At 41.2% G+C, this 13,177-nt stretch overlaps 1 protein-coding gene across 2 annotated transcripts in view; it reads right to left on the bottom strand.

The window, feature by feature from the left end:
• Positions 1-10,380, bottom strand: part of cry2 (cryptochrome circadian regulator 2) — a 29,339-nt gene extending 18,959 nt beyond the window's left edge. The window contains exons 1-2 of one of the 2 annotated variants that reach the window (XM_029759255.1): positions 10,062-10,380; positions 3,630-3,738 (exon numbers count right to left, since the gene is read on the bottom strand). In XM_029759255.1, coding sequence (XP_029615115.1) covers positions 3,630-3,738; positions 10,062-10,219 — 267 coding nt within the window. In that variant the 5' untranslated portion in view covers positions 10,220-10,380. The remainder of the gene's footprint in view (positions 1-3,629; positions 3,739-10,061) is intronic. The other variant, XM_029759254.1, reaches the window with a different exon arrangement.
• Between the last annotated feature and the right edge of the window lie 2,797 nt (positions 10,381-13,177).

A 13,177-nucleotide genomic window follows, 5' to 3' on the forward strand; every position in this document is an offset into this window, starting at 1 on the left:
CTTAAGAATATTTAAAACCAAATAGTTTTAGACTAACACAAGTACAGTGAGGGAAAAAAGTATTTAATCCCCTGCTGATTTTGTACATTTGCCCACTGACAAAGAAATGATCAGTCTATAATTTTAATGGTAGGTTTATTTGAACAGTGAGAGACAGAATAACAAAACAAATCCTGAAAAACAAATGTCAAATTTTATAAAATGATTTGCATTTTAATGAAGGAAATAAGTATTTGACCCCTCTGGAAAACATGACTTAGTACTTGGTGGCAAAACCCTTGTTGGCAATCACAGAGGTCAGACGTTTCTTGTAGTTGGCCACCAGGTTTGCACACATCTCAGGAGGCATTTTGTCCCACTCCTCTTTGCAGATCTTCTCCAAGTCACTAAGGATTCAAGGTTGACATTTGGCAACTCGAACCTTCAGCTCCCTCCACAGATTTTCTATGGGATTAAGGTCTGGAGACTGGCTAGGCCACTCCAGGACCTTAATGTGCTTCTTCTTGAGCCACTCCTTTGTTGCCTTGGCCATGTGTTTTGGGTCATTGTCATGCTGGAATACCCATCCCCGACCCATTTTCAATGCCCTGGCTGAGGGAAGGAGATTCTCACCCAAGATTTGACGGTACATGGCACCGTCCATCATCCCTTTGATGCGTTGAAGTTGTCCTGTCCCCTTAGCAGAAAAACACCCCCAAAGCATAATGTTTCCACCTCCATGTTTGACAGTGGGGATGGTGTTCTTGGGGTCATAGGCAGCATTCCTCCTCCTCCAAACACGGCGAGTTGAGTTGATGCCAAAGAGCTCCATTTTGGTCTCATCTGACCATAACACTTTCACCAGTTGTCCTCTGAATCATTCAGATGTTCATTGGCAAACTTCAGACGAGCATGTATATGTGCTGTCTTGAGCAGGGGGACCTTGCGGGCGCTGCAGGATTTCAGTCCTTCACGGCGTAGTGTGTTACCAATTGTTTTCTTGGTGACTATGGTCCCAGCTGCCTTGAGATCATTGACGAGATCCTCCCGTGTAGTTCTGGGCTGATTCCTCAACGTCCTTATGATCATTGCAACTCCACGAGGTGAGATCTTGCATAGAGCCCCAGGCCGAGGGAGATTGACAGTTCTTTTGTGTTTCTTCCATTTGTGAATAATCGCACCAACTGTTGTCACCTTCTCACCAAGCTGCTTGGCGATGGTCTTGTAGCCCATTTCAGCCTTGTGTAGGTCTACAATCTTGTCCCTGACATCCTTGGAGAGCTCTTTGGTCTTGGCCATGGTGGAGCGTTTGGAATCTGATTGATTGATTGCTTCTGTGGACAGGTGTATTTTATACAGGTAACAAGCTGAGATTAGGAGCACTCCCTTTAAGAGTGTGCTCCTAATCTCAGCTCGTTACCTGTATAAAAGACACCTGGGAGCCAGTAATCTTTCTGATTGAGAGGGGGTCAAATACTTATTTCCCTCATTAAAATGCAAATCAATTTATAACATTTTTGACATGTGTTTTTCTGGATTTTTTTGATGTTATTCTGTCTCTCACTGTTCAAATAAACCTACCATTAAAATTATAGACTGATCATTTCTTTGTCAGTGGGCAAACGTACAAAAATCAACAGGGGATCAAATACTTTTTTCCCTCACTGTAGTATTTTACTGGGTGACTCACTGGAGTCATTTTCTATTAAGGTAACTTCCACTGCCTAACCCTTAAGCCTAAAATTGCATTTTAACAAATTCAGGACATAAAAAAAATGTACTATTGTTTTACTACCTTGTCAGGATAAACACACATGACATAAATCAGCTCAGACAGATCCAGCCCATGAGCTCCATCAGCAGCAGATTTTGAATTTAGAATGGAAAATTAATGTGTTTAGTGCATCGAATTGATTCGTTCATCTAATCAAACCAAATAGTTTCAAACTAAAATGTATCGCTACTGTATCGTACCACAGATCCCATGTATCTAGATACATATCGAATTGTCTTTTTTTTGTGTACCTTTATTTATTTAACTAGGCAAGTCAGTTAAGAACAAATTCTTATTTTCATTGACGGCCTAGGAACATTGACGGCCTAGGTTAACTGCCTTGTTCAGGGGCAGAACGACAGATTTGTACCTTGTCAGCTCGGGATTTGAACTTGCAACCTTTCGGTTACTCGTCCAACGCTCTAACCACTAGGCTACCTGCCGCCCCTGCCGTCTTGAAAGGGAAAGATGCACATCCATAGTAAGTAAGCAGGTTTATGTTCTCTGTAAGAATGCATATTCTCAGAACCCATTTTTATTTATTTGGGAAGAAAATTGAGGTGGGTGGGTGGTAGGCTGTGTAGTATTATGGCTATAATAGTCTTCTGAGAAACTAAACCTATTGATGGACCCAAATAGGCCTAGAAATGCCCAAATTCATGCGCCATCACTATTAAAAACAAAACAGGGATTGAGTTTTACAATTTGGGTTATGCAACGTCTAGTAGGGCCGGGACGATACCAGTATCCTGATATTGGCTAGCATTAAAAAATACATCTGCAGCATAACTATACAATAATGAGGGTAATATTATGTTATTCATGGTCATATCCATTGTGAGTGGAGCTCAAAGGTGACCCTTCCAAAACAACTCAGACCTTTTGTCAGAGACACATTAGCTCGGGTCGCACTAGTCAGAGACACATTAGCTCGGGTCGCACTAGTCAGAGACACATTAGCTAGGGTCGCACTAGTCAGAGACACATTAGCTAGGGTCGCACTAGTCAGAGACACATTAGCTAGGGTCGCACTAGTCAGAGACACATTAGCTAGGGTCGCACTAGTCAGAGACACATTAGCTAGGGTCGCACTAGTCAGAGACACATTAGCTAGGGTCGCAGTAGTACAGCTGTCGTCAGAGACACATTAGCTCGGGTCGCACTAGTCAGAGACACATTAGCTAGGGTCGCAGTAGTACAGCTGTCGTCAGAGACACATTAGCTCGGGTCGCACTAGTCAGAGACACATTAGCTAGGGTCGCAGTAGTACAGCTGTCGTCAGAGACACATTAGCTCGGGTCGCACTAGTCAGAGACACATTAGCTAGGGTCGCAGTAGTACAGCTGTCGTCAGAGACACATTAGCTCGGGTCGCACTAGTCAGAGACACATTAGCTAGGGTCGCAGTAGTACAGCTGTCGTCAGAGACACATTAGCTAGGGTCGCATTAGTAAAGGAGACAATTCTCACATTGCAGTATTACTCAAATGCATGGTTCTGTAGAATACTATTATGATAATCCGAATGAAGCCACACCACGGAAGATGTTCACGGCGTTGACCCATGATTCAAGGTGTAGCATACCATCACAATTCAATACACCTACTGATTCCAGTCATTACGGAATAGTAGCCTACATCACATCCAGGTAGGTTGGCATGTGAGAAGCTGGCATGTGAGAATGATATAGCTCAATTGTCTTGTGCTAAAGTACAGTAACTGCATACGTTTTGGCCTATATGTTTTTTTGATGTAACTGCTCGCAACTGTAGGCTTATGAGCTTTTGCTGTACCCAATTCAATGAAAATGCTCATTACATAAAGTAGTATAACCCAAAATCAAAACTGTAGGGCTAACTGTGACTTGACTACAGTACCTTAAAGAGACTGGGAAACACGTTAGCAGGTTGGCCTCGCACCACAAACAGCCTGGAATCCAGCTTCCTCAAACTGCTGTCCAGGTCCTCCAAAGACTCCAGCAGAAACCTGTGAAAAGAATATCTCAATCAATCAACAAATGCGAACATTTATTTAACAAGGAAATTTGTCATTGTCACAGAGCTCTTAAGAAAACCAAAATCGAAACATAGATAGGGCCGGGACTATACCAGTATTGCGATACTCGTTAGTATCGTGGCAAGGAAACAAAACACAAATTGGATTTCACTTCTTAAGGAAAACAACCCTAATGTTGGAAAGAAAAATCATTATGTTGTCATCCAGAGTCACATGTATTTATTTCCCACAAACACAATATTTTAAAAGGAACAAGGAGTTGGTTCTGCTTCGTGTTTTCATTTTTTCCATGAAAAAAGAAATAAATAGCGATACTGGTATTGTCCTGGCCCTAAACTTACACGCTTTTTTAGACTAACACAATGTGTTGCCAGCACGGTCTTTCCTTAACATCAGATTTGACCTTGGATGTGGTGACTTTGTGGACAGCGGTTGACAGCGGCAACCATATAGAAGGAAGAAACCTTACGAGGAACTCGCTGAGCCCATATAGAAGGATCCATCATCATCATCATCTGGTAGTCAGCCACAGCAGGATACATAGATGGGAGAATAGAAGAGCCAAAACAGCTTGGCCCACCCACATACAGTTCAACTTCAGTGTTTCCACAGTGCCTTCGGAAAGTATTCAGACCCCTTTACTTTTTCCACATTTTGTTACATTATAGCCATATTCTAAATTGATTAAATAAAAACATTTCCTCTGCAATCTACACACAATACTCCATACTGACAAAGCAAAAATAGGATTTTTGACATTTTAGCAAATGTATTCAAGACAGAAATACCTTATTTAGATAAGTATTCAGACCCTTTGCTATGACACTCGAATCTAAGCTCTGGTGCATCGTGTTTCCACTGATCATCCTTGAGATGTTTCTACAACTTGATCCCTGGAGTCCACCTGTGGTAAATTCTATTGATTGGACATGATTTGGAAAGGCACACACACCGGTCTATACAAGGTCCCCCATGTCTGAGCAAAAACCAAGCCATAAGGATGCAGGAGTTGTCCGTACAACTCCGAGACAGGATTGTGTCGAGGCACAGATGTGGGGAAGAGTACCAAACAATTTCCCCAAGAACACTGTGGCCTCCATCATTCTTAAAATGGAAGAAGTTTGGAACCAAGAATACTTTTTCTAGATCTGGCCGCCCGGCCAAACTGAGCAATCAAGGGAGAAGGGCCTTGGTCAGGGAGGTATCCAAGAACCCAATGGTCATTCTGGAGGACCTCCAGAGTTCCTCTGTGGAGATGGGAGAACCTTCCAGACGGTCCACCATCTCTGCAGCACTCCACATATCAGGACTTTATGGTAGTGGCCAGACAGAAGCCACTCCTCAGTAAAAAAGGAACATGACAGCCCGCATGGAGTTTGCCTAAAGGCACCTAAAAGACTCCCAGACCATGAGAAACAAGATTCTCTGGTCTGATGAAACCAAGATTGAACTCTTTGACCTGAATGCCAAGCGCCACGTCAAGAGGAAACCTGGCACCATCCCGCTGGTGAAGCAAGCATCATGCTGTGGGGATGTTTTTCAGCGGCAGGGACTGGGAGAATAGTCAGGATCGAGGGAAAGATGAACGGAGCAAAGTAGAAAGATCCTTGATGAAAACCTGCTCCAGAGTGATCAGGACCTCAGACTGGGGTGAAGGTTCACCTTCCAACAGGACAACGACCCTAAGCACACAGCCATGACAACGCATGAGTGGTTTCGGGACAAGTCTCAATGTCCAGCCAGAGCCTGGACTTGAACATGATCGAACATCTCTGGAGAGACCTGAAAATAGCTGTGCAGCAACGCTCCCCATCCAACCTGACAGAGCTTGAGAGGATCTGCAGAGAAGAATGAGAGAAACTCCCCAAATACAGGTGTGCCAAGCTTGTAGTGTCATACCCAAGAAGACTCGAGGCTGTAATTGTTGCCAAACAAAGTACTGATTAAAGGGTCTAAATAGTTATGTAAATGTAATATTTAAGTTGTTTATTTTTAAGAAATTAGCAACAATTTCAAATAAGTTTTTTTTGCTTTGCCATTATGGGATATTGTGTGAAGATTGATGAGGAATAAAAACAATCAGTTCTAGAATAAGTCTGTAACGTAACAAAATGTGGAAAAAGGGGTCTGAATACTTTCCAAAGGCACTGTATATACAGTACCAGTTAAAAGTTGACACACCTACTAATTCATTTTTTTTGTTTTTTACTGTTTTCTACATTGTAGAATAGTGAGGACATCAAAAGTATGAAATAACACATATGGAATCATGTAGTAACCAAAAAAGTATTTTATATTTGAGATTCTTCAAAGTAGCCACCCTTTGCCTTGACAGGATTGTACAGTCGTGGCCAAAGGTTTTGAGAATGACACAAATATTAATTTTCACAAAGTTTGCTGCTTCAGTGTCTTTAGATATTTTTGTCAGATGTTACTATGGAACACCGAAGTATAATTACAAGCATTTCATAAGTGTCAAAGGCTTTTATTGACAATTACATGAAGTTGATGCAAAGAGTCAATATTTGCAGTGTTGACCATTCTTTTTCAAGACCTCTGCAATGCTGTCAATTAACTTCTGGGCCACATCCTGACTGATGTCAGCCCATTCTTGCGTAATCAATGCTTGGAGTTTGTCAGAATTTGTGGGTTTTTGTTTGTCCACCCGCCTCTTGAGGATTGACCACACGTTCTCAATGGGATTAAGGTCTGGGGAGTTTCCTGGCCATGGACCCAAAATATCGATGTTTTGTTCTCCGAGCCACTTAGTTATCACTTTTGCCTTATGGCAAGGTGCTCCATCATGCTGGAAAAAGCATTGTTCTTTACCAAACTGTTCCTGGATGGTTGGGAGAAGTTGCTCTCGGAGGATGTGTTGGTACCATTCTTTATTCATGGCTGCGTTCTTAGGCAAAATTGTGAGTGAGCCCACTCCCTTGGCTGAGAAGCAACCCCACACATGAATGGTCTCAGGATGCTTTACTGTTGGCATGACACAGGACTGATGGTAGCGCTCACCTTGTCTTCTCCGGACAAGCTATTTTCCAGATGCCCCAAACAATCGGAAAGGGGATTCATCAGAGAAAATGACTTTACCCCAGTCCTCAGCAGTCCAATCCCTGTACCCTTCACAGAATATCAGTCTATCCCTGATGTTTTTCCTGGAGAGAAGTGGCTTCTTTGCTGCCCTTCTTGACACCAGGCAATCCTCCAAAAGTCTTCACTTCACTGTGCGTGCAGATGCATCTGCCTGCTGCCATTCCTGAGCAAGCTCTGTACTGGTGGTGCCCCGATCCCGCAGCTGAATCAACTTTAGGAGACGGTCCTGGCGCTTGCTGGACTTTCTTGGGCGCCCTGAAGCCTTCTTCACAACAATTGAACTGCTCTCCTTGAAGTTCTTGATTATCTGATAAATGGTTGATTTGGTGGAATCTTACTGGCAGCAATATCCTTGCCTGTGAAGCCCTTTTTGTACAAAGCAATGATGACAGCATGTGTTTCCTTCCAGGTAACCATGGTTGACAGAGGAAGAACAATGAGCACCGAGTAGGCAAAGTGTTACCGTTTTGAACCATTTAATGTTTGAAAAGACAAAGTCAGTCTGCCTGGCAGAGGTTGATCTGTGGCTAAATCAAGTTTTCCTACTGCGCTGGCCAATCGGACAGCTCAAATCACGGTTCCTACAGCTTCCACGACCCCGGCCACAGCAAAGTTTGATACTAGCCTATGTGTGATTTTATAACTTTTAAAACCATGACCAGAGAGAGACTGACAAAGAATACAGCAAAGAGCTGCTGTTTTTATGATTGAGTTCTTGTCTACATTTTTATTCAGCAATGTCACTGGTTTTATTCAACACTATTATGAAACATAAAATGTGCTTCTCCCTACTTCCACTTGCGCTGCAGCTGCAAAAAATGAGTAGCCAAGTGTATCAATAGCCTTGCATTTTTATTGTTAATAGCAGCTCGTCACGTCTATTTTAATATTGAGGGCCAGTTCTTTCTCTGGTCATAGGAGTAACATGAATTTGTGCAGATGTGGTGCGACTCGAATTTCGCCATCAGTTGGAAGACTGACCAGAGAGGGGACAGTCTCAACAGAGGAAAGGAAGGAGAGAGCAGGGTCCGTGAGAGGTGGACCCTCTGCTGCTTTCTCCATTCCTCCGCTGAGACAAATGCAGTGATCAACAACCGGGAACTCTGAAACCGACTTCAGAGCGTTCAAGAGATCCGACTGGAATTTTTTTTTTAATGTTCAAACTCAGAATTCCAAGTAAAAAACTCTGGCATCTTTCTAGAGCTCCGACTTTCCGACCTGAAGTTCACTGATGTCACGATCTGACCTATTTTTCCCCCTGAGTTCCCAGTTGTTGTGAAAGCACCATGCCCATCAGATGCAGGTACCATCAGTCCAGTAAAATAAAAAAAGCAAATTATTTGCAAATGATTTCAATTTATGCTCAGCTGTGCCTCGCAAGTGCTATACCAAATGAGCTATTTTGTTATCAAAGCTCAAGTTTTTAAAATATAATATGGTCTGAGAAGAACAATATTGGCAGGCCAGGCATACAGTCAATATGCTGTGATAATGTAGGCCATAAGGCCTACTGCACAAACCTCATTTCTACAGAACTGTTCTTATTACGCTAATGTTACATTTAAGTAATGTATATATATATATATATATTTTTTTATTTTATAAATCGGAGCGGTAGTTTTACTCAGAAAAGGTTGATGACCCCTGCTATAGATTATCTGTCCGGCAGAGAGAGCAAACTGTCAAACAGCTGGTTGTTGCTCGAAGCAGAAAGTAGATCAACGTATCGGTTAAATATTTGCTATGCGCTATTCATTCATACCTTGAAAATCTGACATTTTCTCTAGGCTATTTTGTCCTTGAAAAGTAATTTAAGTTATTGGAAGCCGATTTATAAGTTCTACTGCTCCAATAGAATAATTCTGTAATTTCATTTGTGATCAGTTTTTAATGAGAGATGTTGGCTCTTTCGTTTCGCCATTCCAACTGAAGGATGTTGCGGTTATCATGAATGTTGGCTTCAACTTGGTTTTCCATACAAAGCTTTCCATTACAATGGGAACCCGGTTAATGTTTGCTTTCTCATTTTAAAAACAGGATACAATAACCCCTCAACGTCTCAAATGGCGAGACTGACTACTAGCTACCACATGGACTTCATGTGTTTGTGTTGGTAGCTGTGTCTTTGTCCAAAAGTGCGCACTGGCTCCCACCAAGTCGTACATATTAATTGTGTGATTGTTTTCCCTTTGTTTATCAACGTATTACCAACTGAAATAATGCGTTTCTCCTGTGTTGAATGAAGGTCATATTTTGCCATCTCCCAAAATAAATGCGATTTCTGACTAGAGACTAGGCTCTAAAACTTTCGTGCTGTGAAACCCTCTCTGTTCTCCATCCAGTCAAAGACAGTACGAAGACGGGCAGAAATCCCCGATCACACTTGTAAACGATGTTGGCTAACTAAACTCACGCGTAGGAACACGTCGTCGGGTCTAACTGTCATCAAAAGCACAAGCATTTCACTGGCATTAACATCTGCTAACCATGTGTATGTGACCAATAACATTTGATTTGAAATCAAAAAGGACACATTCAATATAAAGTTGTTTTTGAAGAAAAAAAAATGAAAATGTGTCAGTTTGTCACTTCCACGGGGTTGGAGGAATAACATGTTCAACTACTTAAGTCATTGGCTGGAATCTAGTTTGGGCCTTTAGATTGTTCTTATGCGCGCTGCAACTCATCTGCTGCAACTCATCTGCTGCAACTCATCTGCTGCAACAGGTTGCGGTGCGTGGCAGTGTTGGATTTTTTTCTTCTTCAATTTGTGCGTTTTGCAGTACAAGTAGTAAACTACTGAAGAAGTTGCTATTTTGTATCGTGATTATTTTTGTTGTGATGCGGAGCAAGACTATGCCCGATGTCTTGCCAGCATTTTCAGTACTTGATGCAGATGTGCTTCGCTTTTCCACTAGCTAAAAACTAACTAGTTAGAGTCAGTGTGTGTATACTTCCACTTCCACAAATTCTTATTTACAATGACGGCCTACCCCGGCTAAATCTGGACAACTGTGCACCACCCAATGGGACTCCCAGTCACGGCCGGATGTGACACAGCCTGGAATCGAACCAGGGACTGTAGTGACGCCTCTTGCACTGAGATGCAGTGCATTAGACCGCTGTACTTTATACAGCTATTATTTCATAAAGTTATACTTAGTCGTTTTAGTAATATGTGCATTGACACTAACCTCCATCTGTTGATGCCGACGTTGGCGGAACCAGCAAACCACGGATCCAAAATATAAACACATCGCACAGTGTCCGCGCCATTTAGAGCTTCCTGTAAAGCCGGATTATCGTGTAACCGCAGTCCCTTACGAAACCAATGCACTGAATTCACAACCATGATTCCAAGCTAGTCCATAGTAATACCAAAAATAACTAATTGAATCAAGATAAATCCTAAAACGTCTTCATTTTACGATGTAACAGACACGCTTTGAGTCTTCCAAGTTGGAGTCCTGTCAACAACAGGAAGAAATGTGGAGCGGACGGATCCAAAGCACTACTACGTAACCACTTTCGTCTTCTCTCTTCCCCCATTGGTCAGAGAGTGACCGTTTAGCTCAGCGTCAATTGGTTGCTTCGCACGTGTTATATCAGAACGCCACGTTTTCTGAAAGTGGACCCGTTCTTATTAAAGCTCAATGCGCGGAACACAGATAGAAGGATCGTTAGTTAAAAATGTTCAATTCTAATTGTTTTTTGTTGATGTTTTTTTGTTGTTGGTCTCATTACTTTTGTTTATTTCACTTGCTTTGGCAATGTTAACACATGTTTCCCATGGCAATAAAGCCCATTTGAATTGAATATAAGATAGAGGAAGAGGTGAAGCGACAGGGATAACTGGGCCCAAAATCTGTCTGCTCCAGCAGGTGGCGGTTTATTTTTCCGCTCACAAAGCGATGAGTTTTTGTATAGAGGTCAATGAGCGTGTCGAATTTGGTTAACAAAAACAATGATGGCTTATTAGTTCAATAGAATGCGTTGTTACGTTTGTACTGATATAAGTAGGACACGTGACATCCCGGCAACTTTGAAAAAACTACTTTATGTTGGACTTGTGCCTGTTGTTCACACTCGAAAAGGCCTCTGGCTAGAATGGTCCCACCAGATCTTGCCTCCGACTGCCTTACATTTTTTAAGACATTTATTTTCATGGTTAGAGCGGTTACTTGTGTATCTATCTGATCAATATAATAGATAATCTGTGGTTATAACAAGAAGGGTTAGTTATACAAAATGTTTGAGTGGAAGCTATGCTGTAATGTAATTTAGGATCAGCGCCCCCTGTCTCATGTCTCATATGTAAGCCAACGTCTAGCTGCTCTTGGACCAGTTATTATGAAAACTATTTACAGTACTCGTATTTCGTCAATTCATCACAGTCCTGTGGTAACTTTGCAGGGTTATAGATGAACAATAAGCAATGGAAGCAAATGAAGGTATCCACCGATGTACTCTTAAAGGTTACGATTCATGTGTCTGCTTAGTGATCTATGCATTGACCTATATTACGTTGAGTATTTAGACCAAAAATGAACTGAACCAGAGAAGGGCGGCCTGAACCTAGCGGATAGTCTGACCTGTCCTGCATGAACACAGCACAAAAGTTTTCAATATGAAGTCAATACTACCTTCTAGTGGTGAGTTTTATTAATTACAGAACGTTTCAATACAGTAAGATTTAATCTCCGATATACTAGTGCGTTCCTTTCTTATTTTTGACCTCACAAACTAATGGGAGTTTTATTTTCAGCCTTGGGAAAATATACATTTTTCATATCAGTCTGTCCTCTTATATGGCACAAAATATGTAATCATGTGGAGAATGGAACCCCACAAATAAACCACCCTCATCTATGACCAAAATGAGAAAATACAATTTTGAGTTATTATTCAGATCACATCAAGAGAGAGTATGATGGAGACATTTACAAATACATTATTTTGATTTCAGGTGTGAGATGCTTTAACCACCAGGTGGTGTGTGTATCCAAGTTATGGAAGAGAACAGCTTGTTGATATGTTCTCTCAATTCAATTCAATGGCTTTATTGGCATGGGAAACGTATGTTAACATTGCCAAAGAAAACTAAGTAGATAATAAACAAAAATGAAATAAACAATACAAATTAACAGTAAACATTACACTGACAGAAGTTCCAAAAGAATAAAGACATTTCAAATGTCATATTATGGGAAAATATTCTCTCTCTCTCTCTCTCTCTCTCTCTCTCTCTCTCTCTCTCTCTCTCTCTCTCTCAGAGCTTCACACAGAAAGATCTAACAGATGTAGCAGCATTGAGGTGCTGGTCTAACTTCAAATCCTGTTTCTCTGCAGCATGCCAATGCAAGAGAAAGATATGGATTGAAAAATACTGGCTTATTTTAGCCCCATAAGAAACGTGTGCATTCATGATCTACTAATGTACGAACACACACATCTATCACAAATAGGAATCTGTAAAAAAGTTGTTTTTTACTGGTCTGGAGCTGAAATCGACCAGTCATTTTCCCCCACTGTAAATTACATTTATATTCAGTAAAGTACTGTAGTCCTAACACATCCTTTAGGTGGTGCTATAACCATTTATTATGATGGGCCCCCTAGGCCCCCTTATCGGTGCCTCTGTTGAGTATAGTCCCTGAGGAATACATTGTATTATGAACAATGAAACCAGAGCATGCTGGTTATCATCACTGTTTAAAAACAGCAGCTTGATGTGAAAAGGATGCCTCAAACTATCAATCAAATGTATTAGGTATTGAGTTGAGTTTAGGTTTGAATTTGAGTTTATCTTTGAAGTACACTGCATTTGTGTGTATTTTTATGAATTGCAGGATGACCTCAGGTCTCTGTGCATGCAAGAAGATTTCAGATGACCTTGTCTTGTATTTGAAACTTTACCACTTTATTTTTTTCTTCTAACTATTTCAACTCTCTGAGATGATGACATCTCTTCAATAATTGTGTTAATCCTTCAATTTCGGTAATCCTTTTTTAATGCATTGGGGCCATATCAAGAGTGAACAGAAAGTACAGTATCTTTCAATGCATGTTAACACTATTAGTCCTCTAATCTCTCTCAAATTGGCCAAGTGGAGAATGAATTGTATACAGTAACAACCTCAGTCTCTGCTATGTAAATCTCTTTTTAATACCAAAAAATAATTTCTAAAAATCACATCTTGAACCGTAGGATGTTATAGAATTTTGACTGTGCCATTTTCCTACACTTCTAACTGGGAGACATTAAAGGGATATTGATCATAGTTCGTTGTTATATTCCTCCCACCTCTTC

The sequence above is a fragment of the Salmo trutta genome, chromosome 7 (genome assembly GCF_901001165.1).
Source record: "Salmo trutta chromosome 7, fSalTru1.1, whole genome shotgun sequence".
Lineage (NCBI taxonomy): Eukaryota > Metazoa > Chordata > Actinopteri > Salmoniformes > Salmonidae > Salmo > Salmo trutta.